This window comes from Centropristis striata, chromosome 23, assembly GCF_030273125.1.
Source record: "Centropristis striata isolate RG_2023a ecotype Rhode Island chromosome 23, C.striata_1.0, whole genome shotgun sequence".
NCBI lineage: Eukaryota > Metazoa > Chordata > Actinopteri > Perciformes > Serranidae > Centropristis > Centropristis striata.
This window is the reverse complement of record NC_081539.1, coordinates 3,578,502-3,591,740: the sequence shown is the minus strand read 5'-3', so window position 1 is coordinate 3,591,740 and position 13,239 is coordinate 3,578,502. Positions and strand designations below refer to the sequence as shown.

The following is a 13,239-nucleotide window of genomic DNA, read 5'->3' as shown; positions in this document are numbered from 1 at the left end:
CACAAATGAAATACTGGTGAACATTCGTCCCATTCACTTCCATTCTATGGGGGCAAAAGGGCGATTCCCATTCACTTCTGGTGACAAAGCAAATTGAATTATTTGCATCACGTGGTGGTCAACTGCAGTGAACTTTGACTGGAAAAGCTGCAGAATAACAAAGACTTATGTGTGTGGTTGACCCCACTTGGACTTCAAACCAGCTCTCTGATATCTGTGTGTCATATCCTGCCCACATACGCTCTAACAGTCAATGTCACTCGCCTGCATTCACATATGTGTGACTGCCACCCAACACAGCCCAATCTCTGACCACAATCCCATCTTAATTTTTTTTTTAAAAGCCATTAGATTCTAAAACTGTATATAATCAGCAGAACCTTTGAAGAACTGCTGGGTTTCTGGGTGTAACCAGGCACAAGGCAGCTTCCATTAGAGTTAAAATGGTCCTGGTGGTTACCCACCCCGGCCCCGGCCCCGACACCAGAGACAGAGAGAGATTTGCTTGTCACAAAATATATAAAACAAAAACAGACAAGTGAAATAAGTTATATTCAACTCAAAATGTTTCCAAACATGAGCTCTTAATTCTCCACAGAGAAAAAAGCCGTACATTTTTAAATTCACCCACATTCTTAGTCAAACTGTAAAAACTAAACCAAAAGAAACACTGACGTCACAATCCAAAAGATCATTCAACTTGTTTTTATGGCTCAGGTATATGTCCAGCTTTGCCTGGCCTAAACGGAAATTTAACAGTTGGCACTTTATTTCCTTTTCTTGTTGTACCTGAAGTCCAAAATGAACACCAGGGGCCTCATGTATCAAAGAGTGCGTAGCTTTCATACTGAAAGATGGAGTACTCCATAAACTAGAAAAGTACGCACATGTATCAAACTGTTCCTACGCCAGGTTCTGCACCTTTCCGTGATACATCCCAATCAGCTGGAACTGATCCACATGCATGAGCCACCAACCACGCCCCGGCTCCTCCCACAAATGAATACGCCGATGACATGCCTATAAATCGCCGGCATGCCCGTTGATTATCCAAAAACAATGACAAATCTGGACAGCAGGTTTACAGGAAGGTCCAGTCACACCAGCCGTTGCCACAACATGGAAGACACCAAATTATTAATAATCAGGATCCGACCTTTAAAAGACAGTTTAGATCAAATCCATTTCCATTTTTTTTAAATTGCTCTCAACCTTCTGAAGAACATCGTCCCAGTTTTTCTTGGAAAAGGTTTCATCTCCAAGATATACTTCCAGATATTTAATTCCGAGCAGGTAAACTCTGTTCACAGAGACGATGCTTACAAATAAATCAGCCACAAAACGCTCTTCTGTCAGGAAAACAAACCACACCTCTGTTCATCCTTAAAGCACGAGACAGGTTGGGGTGTCCTACACGTTCTCCTGCAGCCAGGAAACCCCCCCCCCCCCGGGAAAAAGATGAGTCGGGCTGAACCCGAACTTTATGCTGGATAGAGGGAAGGATTCTAGGAATCAATCCCCAGCAAGAGAACCGGCTCACCTTCCGAGAGAGGGGACGAGAGAGAGCGAGAAAGAGGGCGAGAGAGTGAGAGAGAGAGAGAGAGAGAGAGAGAAAGAGGGCGAGAGAGTGAGAGAGAGAGAGAGAGAGAGAGAGAAAGAGGGCGAGAGATGGCAAGAGAGAGGGCGAGAGAGAGAGAGCGAGAGAGAGGGAGCAAAAGGGAGGGCGAGAGAGAGAGAGAACGAGAGAACGAGAGAGCGAGGGTGAGAGAGAGCGAGGGTGAGAGAGAGAGAGAGCTTGAGAGAGCGCGCGCGAGAGAGAGATCGCGATAGAGAGCGCGCGAGAGAGAGAGCGCGATAGAGAGCGCGCGAGAGAGAGCGAGAGAGATGGCGAGCAAGAGGGCGAGAGAGAGAGGGCGAGAGAGAGAAGGCGAGAGAGAGAGTGAAAGAGCGAGAGAGCGCAAGAGAGGGCGTGAGAGAGAGAGAGGGCAAGAGAGCGCGAGCAAGCGAGAGAGAGAGAGAGAACGAGAGAGCGAGGGCGAGAGAGAGAGTGAGAGAGAGAGAGAGGGCGAGAGAGAGAGAGGGCGAGAGAGAGAGAGCGAGGGCAAGAGAGAGAGTGAAAGAGCGAGAGAGAGCACAAGAGAGGGCGTTAGAGAGAGAGAGAGAGAGAGACCTGCTTCCAATTGAAACAGGGTCAGACTTTTTTTTCCCCACTTCAAAGAGCCAAAAAATGTACACCACCCACCCCAATTCCAAAAAACCTCTATTCACAGGCTAAGGAGTGTGTGTGTATGTGTGTGTGTGTGTGTGTGTGTGTGTGTTATACCTGGTCACAAGCTTCTTTGCAAGGCGAGAACTCGGCAGCATGTTGGCAACAGGAGGGATCTGCAAACAGAAAAGTTGCGAAGAGTCAGGTGTGATACCGCTTTCAGTGCATTACACAGTCACCATCGGTGAGCTGGACATGTTTGTCCTATGGATGGCGCTAGAGGAAAGATCATGGAGTAAAGGGAAATAGGCGGGTGCATATATGGAAAAAAAAAATCTAACCCGCAACATACTGAAATCGGACTAATAGAAAGGTTTCATTTTCAAGATGGGCAGGAAGCCGCCAACACTCGGCAAAGCCATATGAGAAAGGAGAAATATGCAATTACTTAAGGACAATTGTAATTATTTTTTGCATAAATATGCTTGTATCCAATTGCTTTAATATATATTTAGACTTGTAATCATGTATCTACCATGCAAATATGCTAATTAGATTATTATATGACCGAAACATGTATCAGGCACCAGCATTTCTGGTCTAGGAGGAATACAAAGATCCACATTTTTTCCACATGCTCTCTGGGAGCCACTTCATCAAGATTGTGCACCGGAGATGGCACCCATATGAAGTCTATGAGAACCAATATATCTTCCAAGCCACTCAGAAGGTCAATCCTGGTGTCAAAATCTACATTTTCTGGTTCGAGGAATCATTTAAAGCTATTGAGAATATCACCAGATGATTATTTGATTCAATAGATATGTTCATTTTGGCCATGTATTTATGTAATTTCAAACTTAGTTCCTAAGCAGTCGGACATATATATATATATATATATATATATATATCTAAAAGTAGTTTAGTTTTTTCCCGTCATTTTGTGTCTTTTTCAAGTAATTTAAGTTTTTTTCAGTCATTTTGTGTCTTTTTTTTTTTTTTTTTTACAAATTTTGCGTCTTTTTTGGTCATTTTGATGCTGCCTCCAGGTAATTTGAGTTTGAGAACCCTGTTACAAAGCTATTGCTACACTTGATGGCAAAAATTGCACTGGTCTGTTGGACTTGAACAAAAATGAACAATATTTTTGTTGCTTAAGCTTATGTATTCAGTCATTATTCAATGGTATACTAAACATCCATGTGAAAAAAATTACTTCGGTCAAATATTTATATGCGATTAAAATGCAATTAATTGATTACAAAGCCTCTAATTAATTAGATTCATTTTTTTAATCGAGTCCCAGCCCTATAATAAAAACATTCATATTATTTGGCATTTTGTGACCGTTCATAATTTCATCATGACCCTCAGGCGATGTTTAAACCAGCCACATAAATATTATGTACTAGTCTCAGTAGTAATAAATGCACAGACACAGGGATGTTGGCTGGCAGCCGAGCCAGCAGAGCTCCAAACCACAGCCCAGCCCAATGTTCCAGTAAGAGACTTGGCCCAGATCGCTGCTTCCACCTCCTTTTATGTGACGTCACATGAAACTTTAACACAGCGATGCTATGCTGGACTCTTCCACTAACCACTGGAGATATTCTGTTATGCAGAAACCATCTCTATCACTTCTACTTACTTCTTCTAACTACTTTTGAAATTAAACAGACAAGAGTCAAATGGACGTCAAACTCAAATTACCTGGGGGCCGCTGGGGGCAGTATCAAAATAACCAAAGAAAGACACAAAATGACTAAAAAAAAAGACACAAAATGACAGAAAAAAAACTAAATTACTTTTTTTTTTAAAAAGACCAAAAAAGACACAAAATTACAAAAAATAAGACACAAAATGACCAAAAAAGACACAAAATGACAAAAAAGACACAAAATGACTGAAAAAACACTAAATTACTCAAAAGACACAAAATGACTAAAAAGACACAAAATTACCAAAAAATACACAGATTTACCAAAAAAAAGACATAGAATTACCAAAAAAGACACAAAATTACCAAAAAAAGACACAGAATTACCAAAAAAGACACAAAATTACCAAAAAAAGACACAGAATTACCAAAAAGACACAAAATAATTTTAAAAAATACATAAAATTATTAAAAAAGACAAAAAAATCTTCTAAACAGACAAGAGTCAAATGGACGTCTGGCAACATCTTGAAGATACCAACAAGGTGCAATAAGGGCTGTGTTGAAAAATAACAGACAAAAATGTGTCAGGAGTAATACACTTTGTGTGGTTTTCAACGCAAACTGTGTTAAAAATGTGTAAAAATCTAAATCATGAGTTGCCCACAGGCGGCAACCTCCTGGTCTGAGCAGGGAGGCAAACCAGGAAGTGCCTTAAGCTGCATTCTACTGAAAACTCCAGCAGGGGGCGCTAAGTTTGGCTGCAAAAGCATTTGGGTCCATTCATTTAGATACAAAATGAGAAAACTTTCATACTTGAGTTATTATCTCAGAATATTTTTTAGGACAACACTATGGTCTCAATCACTAGTAAAAAATCTTCTTCAAGACAATCTGATGTTAATAGTGTAAATAATGGCCCCATTTAGAAGAAAATAGAAGATAAAGAATCGTATGATTTGGGGCGGGGCTACCTTTGATTGACAGGTCACTAACAAGGCGAGCCGTCATCAGGAGAGAAGCAGAACAATGCGTATCCACGGCAACGTGTCAATAAAGTTATATATAACGTTATATAGATATAAAAAAGGACGTTTAGCGGTTTGGTCTCATAACTTTGACCCTGGCATAGAGCTTCAAACCAGGACTTTAGAGGGAAGCTGAAGGCAGGAAACATGCTGCTTCATTTTCACGTCATTAATAAGTAATTTGATTTGATCACAAAGGCAAGATCGGCAACTCCAGAGGGTTAAAGAGAACTTTTAACCAGCCCAGTGTCATAGCAGTGTGGACAGTGTGTGCAGATAAACGGCCCTCAACCACCCAAGTCTGATGCCCCGGGGCTCCCTGCTTATCTGCCAGCGGATGGGCGGAAGTTTCCGGCGTTCTATCATCTCGAGCAGGGGTCTCAAACTCAAATTACCTGGGGGCCGCTGGAGGCAGTATCAAAATAACCAAAAAGAGACACAAAATGACTAGAAAAAGACACAAAATGACAGAAAAATAAATAAATTACTAAAAAAAAAGGACACAAAATGACCAAAAAATACAAAGAATTACCATAAAAAGACACAAAATTATTTTTAAAAGACACAAAATGACCAAAAAAGACACAAAATTACCATAAAAAGACACAAAATTATTTTTAAAAGACACAAAATGACCAAAAAAGACACATAATTACCATAAAAGACACACAATTATTGAAAAAAGACACAAAATGATTTTAAAAAGACACAAACAGACCAAAAAATATACAGAATTACCAAAAAAAAGACACAAAATGACCCCAAAAAAGATACAAAATGACCAAAAAAGACACTAAATTATTAAAAAAAGGACATAAAATTATTAAAAAGACACAAAATTATTTAAAAAAGACACAAAATTACCAAAAAAAGTAATTAATGGGACCTTCCACACACAAAACAGTAAAGTGCCATTCATATAAAGCTCACATTAAACTTTCATATCAAGGTGGGGGCCACAAAATATCATCACGATCTCCCTCCGCTATAGTCGCCTTCCACCATGATTTCAAAGTTCTGTCAAAGTCCCATGATGCATTGCGACACTCCCACATGTATTCTCATTTTGTGTCTTTTTGTGTCTTTTTTTAGTTATTTTGTGTCTTTTTTTTGTCAGTTTGTGTGTCTTTTTTTGTCTTTTTGTGTCTTTTGTTCATTTTGTGTCTTTTTTTAAAGTCTTTTTGAGTTTTTTCTTCAACATTTTGTGTCCTTCTTTAGTCATTCTGTGTCTTTTTTTAGTAATTTTGTGACTTTTTTTGGTCATTTTGTGTCTTTTTTTAATCATTTTGTGTCTTTTTGTGTCCTTTTTTAGTCATTTTGTGTCTTTTTTTAGTCATTCTGTGTCTTTTTTTGTCATTTTGTGTCTTTTTGGTCATTTTGTGTCTTTTTGTTAATGATTTCAAAGTTCTGGAAAAGTCCCATGATGCATTGCGACACCCCCACATGTATTCTGATGCATTTCATTGACCAAGACACCCAAAATAGGTGGAAAAAACTACAAATACTACAAAACAGCGTATCCTCTTTCCTGGCTTTAATGGTAGAATAACGCAACAGCGCCCCAACAGGTTTTAATGGTAGAAATGCGCTAATGCTTTCCCGCCTTAAATGGGTAAAGCATGTTAGTTTTCTGATGTAATAATAATGGTTCCCCCATAAGCCTCACTGACAAACCTGGCCATCGTTACAGCACAATGAAAAAATCATCACAGCAATCCATACAACAATTACATTCCCATCTGGACCAAAGTGGAGAAGTGACTATCCTGGCAGCCACAGAGCCATGCTGCTGGTATTTCACATAATCCAGACTCATTCACCCCATTATGCTGAGTTTGTTCATCTGTCAGAGCACCTTCTGCCCTAGATTAATTGGGAACAAATGACCTCTCACTACTCGTTCCCCACCCCCCATGTCTCTCTCTCTCACACACACACACACAAAGGGAAACCCAAACAATAGCAGGTGACATAATAATTGGGAGGGAAGTGGGTAAGGGGGTGATGGTGGTGGTCATGTACAGTATGAGGTCCTCAGACTGGCTGCTAATGAGTGGTGGCCCCATTCTGCTTCAGCATTCACACAAAAAAAACCAAGAAGAGCCCCCTTCAGCTACACGAGGCTCTTTCATAGTGCGTTCCTGCAAATGTCCCGCTATATTTCCCTAAAGTTCTGTGCCGGCTTTTTCGCCTAAGAGCATTCATACCAAGGTTATTATAGTTAACTAAAACTAACGAAATAACGAAAACTAGAATTGAAAAAACATTTTCGTTAACTGAAATAAAAATAAAAACTAGAGTTTTTAAAAAAACGATAACTAACTGAAACTGTATTGTGTGGTTACAAAACTAACTAAAACTAACTAAAATTATAGTGAAAATGTCCTTAGTTTTCGTTTTTGTCAACTTTTTTCATTCATAATTCAGTGTTTCTATTAGAACATGCAACACATGGTGAATATGTTTACTGAGACTGGGATGTTTACACTAGAACCAAAATACAAAACAATTAATAACCTTATTGGGGCTGAGATGATAAACCAAAGGAAATAAAGGCAAAATTTATTATGACCTCTTTGAATCTGGCACTAACACATAGCCCATTACAAAAAAACTAAAACTAACACTAAAACTAATAAAAACTAAACTAAAACTAAGCATTTTCAAAAAATAAAAACTAAACTAAAACTAGCAAACTCACTCTTAAAACTAACTAAAACTAACTGAATTGAAAACAAAAATTCACAACGAAATTAAAACTAAAACTAATGAAAAATCCAAAACTATTATAACCTTGATTCATACTAGGGTTGTCACGATACTAAAATTTTCAACTCGATACCGATACTCAGGAAAATATTCGATACTCGATACCATTTTCGATGCCACAAGGATAAAAACAAAGACCCTAAAATTTAACAGAAATATTTTTAACAACAAGAAAAATGCAACATGTAAAAATGAACAGAACCACAGGTTAAATATTTATAATAAAAAACAGTTGTGCAAGAAGAAACTGCAACTATGATAACAAGCTTCAGATACTCGATACTTTTGAAAATGAGTATCGTATCCGGATACGTTTTAGTATCGATACTTTTTGGAGTATCGATACTTTTGACTTTCTCTTCGGGTTATTAAGTTTACTGATATACTGTATGTTTTATGTGGTTGTTATGTTTGATGTTTGTTTGTGTTTAGTTTTAGTTTTGATGTTATTTAATGTGTTAAAGTTCTTATTTATTATTGTTGTTTTATTTATTTATTTAGGTTGGTTTTGTGATTTTGTTGTTGTCGTTCTTTTTCTTTCTTTTTTTTGATTTTTTACTGCGTTTGTCCATTTGTGACTTATGTTGTGTTTTGTTTAAATTAATAAAAAATTAAAAAATTAAAAAATTAAAAAATGAACAGAACCACAGGTTAAATATTTATAATAAAAAACTGCAGAAAAAGAAACTGCAACTATGATGACAAGCTTCAGATACTCGATACTTTTGATAATGAGTATAGTATCCGGATACAACGTTTTAGTATCGATACTTTTTTGAGTATCAATACTTTTGACAACCCTAACTCATAGAGGCGTGATATCCGGGACGTTTCATAGTCCGTCATGGAATTAGGTGGGAGGAGACGAAAGGGACGTGTAACAGAGCAGCAGCACTACGTGAACAATAGGTGATTTCAAATCATTTTTTTTATTACAACAGATCATTATATCCATATTTCCTTTCATACTTTATGAAGAAAAATAGTTTTTTGTATTATTCATACACAGTTTACACACATGGGTCTAAAATGACCTTGTGCATTAGAAGCGTAGTGATACAAAAAGTGATTCACTAAATTAACTATTTGAGTATATGTGTAACTATGTTTGTCTTATTTTGAAGGTTTAACTTTAAAAGAGTTGTTAGAACCACCAGATTACATTGGAAAATCACATATTTTAACATTTGAGACTTATTAGAGCCACCAAATAATAATTTACATTGTAAAAAACACCAATTTAACCATATGGGATCGTTAATATTTGTGTCTTCTTTGTCAGGTTTTAAATTGGTGACAACATATAAACACCTTGTAGTGCACAACATGGGTCAAAAATGACCTTGTGCATTAGAAGAGTAGTGACAAAAAATGGGGCTTATTCAAAATGTTATTTGGGGCGTCCCGGTGGCTCACACCAGTAGAGCGCTTACCATGTGGGCTGTGGCGGAGCCGGGTTCGAATCCGGCCTGAGCTCCCTTTGCTGCATGTCTTCCCCTCTATCACCCCCTTTCTATCTCTCACTATCAATAAAAGCAACAAAAATGCCAAAAAAAAAAAAAAAACAAGTTATTTGAGGAAAACCTGCAATACTGAATGATGAAATTAATTTATTGCAAAGATATAGAAAATAAAAACTTAGTCGGGTCACTTTAGACCATGTTGTGCATCAAAGGGTTAAAATATAAGAAAAATAAAAAAAAATATATTGAGTAAATAATTCTTAGTTGATGGATGGAAAATTAAATCCACAATGATCTGTACACAACATGAACTCATTCACATCGTGAACAATTAAAAAATGCTCGCTGACAACAGCTGTGATTTACAGTCAACCACAGTTAGATTGATTTAGTAAACTGAATGTTAAACAGCTCGTCATTAACATTCCAAAAAAAAAAAACATCCACAGGGAAGTTTGTTGATTCTACACAGTAAAGTAACAGAACACAATATAGTACAAACTGAGGCGGAACACATGAAGTGAGAATCCACTTGAAGGTGGAGAGTGTCACTTCAAACAGCTTTCAACTACATCAAACTCTGTGGAAATAACAGCCAGACCCACTTACAACTGTGAGCCAGCTGCTGGGATGATAAGGAGAGGAATTTCAGTGCACCCCCTTCTATTTAACTGTAACATTACTCTGGGTTTCCTGCCAGCCAGTTTCCTGTGTGTGTGTGTGTGTGTGTGTGTGTGTGTGTGTGTGTGTGTGTGTGTGTGTGTGTGTGTGTGTGTGTGAATGTTAGGAAGGAGTGGATCTAGCAGTTAGGGTTGGCTACGGTTAACATTTGAACCAATCCGATGCAGGTACCCAACAATACACTGTAAAAAAGGTGTGTCTAGAAACCAGATAAAAACACAAGATTTCTTAAATTAAGATTGTTAAATCTAGAAATAAGCATGTTGAACGTTTAAAATAAGAAATTAACTCTTAAAACAAGTTGTCATTTTATGTCTTTTTTGTGATTTTACGTCTTTTGTTTCTTTTTTGTGTCTTTCTTTTGGTCTTTTTTTGGTCATTTTGTGTCTTTATTACATCTTCTTTTGGTCACAAGTGACATGACAATTATTTGTTTCTTACCAAGATAAAAAAAACTTTTTGTCTTGTTTTGTGTGTGTGTGTGTGTGTGTGTGTGTGTGTGTGTGTGTGTGTGTGTGTGTGAATGTTAGGAAGGAGTGGATCTAGCAGTTAGGGTTGGATACGGTAAACATTTGAACCAATCCGATGCAGGTACCCAACAATACACTGTAAAAAAGGTGTGTCTAGAAACCAGATAAAAACACAAGATTTCTTAAATTAAGATTGTTAAATCTAGAAATAAGCATGTTGAACGTTTAAAATAAGAAATTAACTCTTAAAACAAGTTGTCATTTTATGTCTTTTTTGTGATTTTACGTCTTTTGTTTCTTTTTTGTGTCTTTCTTTTGGTCTTTTTTTTGGTCATTTTGTGTCTTTTTTACATCTTCTTTTGGTCACAAGTGACCTGACAATTATTTGTTTCTTACCAAGATAAAAAAAACTTTTTGTGTCGTTTTTTTTTCTTTTTTGTGATTTTACGTCTTTTTGTGTCTTTTTTGTGTACAGATCATTGTGGATTTAACTTCCCATCAATCAACTAAGAATTACTTACTCAATATATTTGTGGAATAATAATAATTGATTGTATTTATATAGCACTTTTAACCCTTTGATGCACAACATGGTCTAAAGTGACCCGACTAAGTTTTTATTTTCTATATCTTTGCAATAAATAATTTTTTTTTGGTCTTTTTTTGTCTTTTTTGAATAATTTTGTGTCTTTTTTTGGTCATTTTGTGTCTTTTTTTGGTCATTTTGTGTTTTTTTACATCTTCATTTGGTCACAAAATGACCAAAAAAGACAAAAAATGCTAAAAAAAAAAAAAAAATGCTAAAAAAAATAATAAATCTGAGGGAAATGATCTTGCTGCATGGGCAGAAAATTTACCTTGACAAGATTTCTTAAATTAAGATGATTAAATCTAGAAATAAGCATGTTGAACACTTAAAATAAGAATATAACTCTTAAAACAAGATAAATTAAAGCTGCCAGCAGCGATGAACTGGCCCAAGCAGAGTGACCTGATGATTATTTGTTTCTTACCAAGATAAAAAAAACTTTTTGTCTTGTTTTTTTGTGTGTGTGTGTGTGTGTGTGTGTTTGTGTGTGTGTGTGTGAATGTTAGGAAGGAGTGGATCTAGCAGTTAGGGTTGGATACGGTAAACATTTGAACCAATCCGATGCAGGTACCCAACAATACACTGTAAAAAAGGTGTGTCTAGAAACCAGATAAAAACACAAGATTTCTTAAATTAAGATTGTTAAATCTAGAAATAAGCATGTTGAACGTTTAAAATAAGAAATTAACTCTTAAAACAAGTTGTCATTTTATGTCTTTTTTGTGATTTTACGTCTTTTGTTTCTTTTTTGTGTCTTTCTTTTGGTCTTTTTTTTGGTTATTTTGTGTCTTTTTTACATCTTCTTTTGGTCACAAGTGACCTGACAATTATTTGTTTCTTACCAAGATAAAAAAACTTTTTGTGTCGTTTTTTTTTCTTTTTTGTGATTTTACGTCTTTTTGTGTCGTTTTTTTTTCTTTTTTGTGATTTTACGTCTTTTTGTGTCTTTTTTGTGTACAGATCATTGTGGATTTAACTTCCCATCAATCAACTAAGAATTACTTACTCAATATATTTGGGAAATAATAATAATTGATTGTATTTATATAGCGCTTTTAACCCTTTGATGCACAACATGGTCTAAAGTGACCCGACTAAGTTTTTATTTTCTATATCTATGCAATAAATTAATTTTTTTTGGTCTTTTTTTGTCTTTTTTGAATAATTTTGTGTCTTTTTTTGGTCATTTTGTGTCTTTTTTTTGTCATTTTGTGTTTTTTTACATCTTCATTTGGTCACAAAATGACCAAAAAAGACAAAAAATGCTAAAAAGAAAAAATGCTAAAAAAATAAATAAATCTGAGGGAAATGATCTTGCTGCATGGGCAGAAAATTTACCTTGACAATATTTCTTAAATTAAGATTGTTAAATCTAGAAATAAGCATGTTGAACGCTTAAAATAAGAATTTAACTCTTAAAACCAGATAAATTAAAGCTGCCAGCAGTGATGAACTGGCCCGAGCAGAGTGACCTGATGATTATTTGTTTCTTACCAAGATAAAAAAAAAAAAGCTTTTGTGTCTTTTTTTGTGTGTGTTTCTTTTGTCTTTTTATGTCTTTTTTGTGATTTTACATATTTTGTTTCCTTTTTTTGTGTTTTTTTGTGTCTTTCTTTTGGTCTTTTGGTCTTTATTTGGTCTTTTTTTGTCATTTTGTGTCTTTTTTGGGTCATTTTGTGTCTTTTTGCATCTTCTTTTGGTCACAAAATGACCAAAAAAGACAAAAAATGCTAAAAAAAACAAAATTTAATTAAATCTGAGGGAAATGATCTTGCTGCATGGACAGATAATTTCACTTGACAAGATTTCTTAAATTAAGATTATTAAATCTAGAAATAAGCATGTTGAACGCTTAAAATAGGAAATTAACTCTTGAGTAACACACTCTGTATGCTTCAGCTGGCTAGTGTCCACACTGTGTGTGTGTGTGTGTGTGTGTGTGTGTGTGTGTGTGTGTGTGTGTGTGTGTGTGTGTGTGTGTGTGTGAGCCCCGCCTCTGAAAGAGAGCAGGCTGACTGACAGGAGAAGCAGCATGACTGGCGGCGAAAATGTTGATGGCTTATGTAAACAAACACGCATGTAAATTACAACATATCGAGTCCAGAAAAAAAAACCTATAGTGTCCATTTTATATATCTAACGATAAGTCAAGGTAACACTTTATATTAACGTTCATGTGTTCAACATTAATTAGTTGCTTAATATCATGCAAATAAGTAACATATTAGCTCTTAATTAGTCATTATTAAGTAGTTATTAATGCCTTATTCTGCATGACCTTATTATACAACCAGTAAGACATTAACTAAGAGTTTTCCCTCAATAACCTCAGAATTATTGCTTATTAATAGTAAGTAAGGAAGTTGTTGTATATGA

At 35.9% G+C, this 13,239-nt stretch overlaps 1 protein-coding gene across 2 annotated transcripts in view; it reads right to left on the bottom strand.

The window, feature by feature from the left end:
* The window catches only part of reck (reversion-inducing-cysteine-rich protein with kazal motifs), an 80,723-nt gene that overhangs the window by 44,166 nt on the left and 23,318 nt on the right, over positions 1-13,239 (bottom strand). For both annotated transcript variants that reach the window (XM_059326710.1, XM_059326709.1), the window contains one exon: positions 2,324-2,382. In XM_059326710.1, the coding sequence (XP_059182693.1) occupies positions 2,324-2,382 (59 nt within the window). The remainder of the gene's footprint in view (positions 1-2,323; positions 2,383-13,239) is intronic.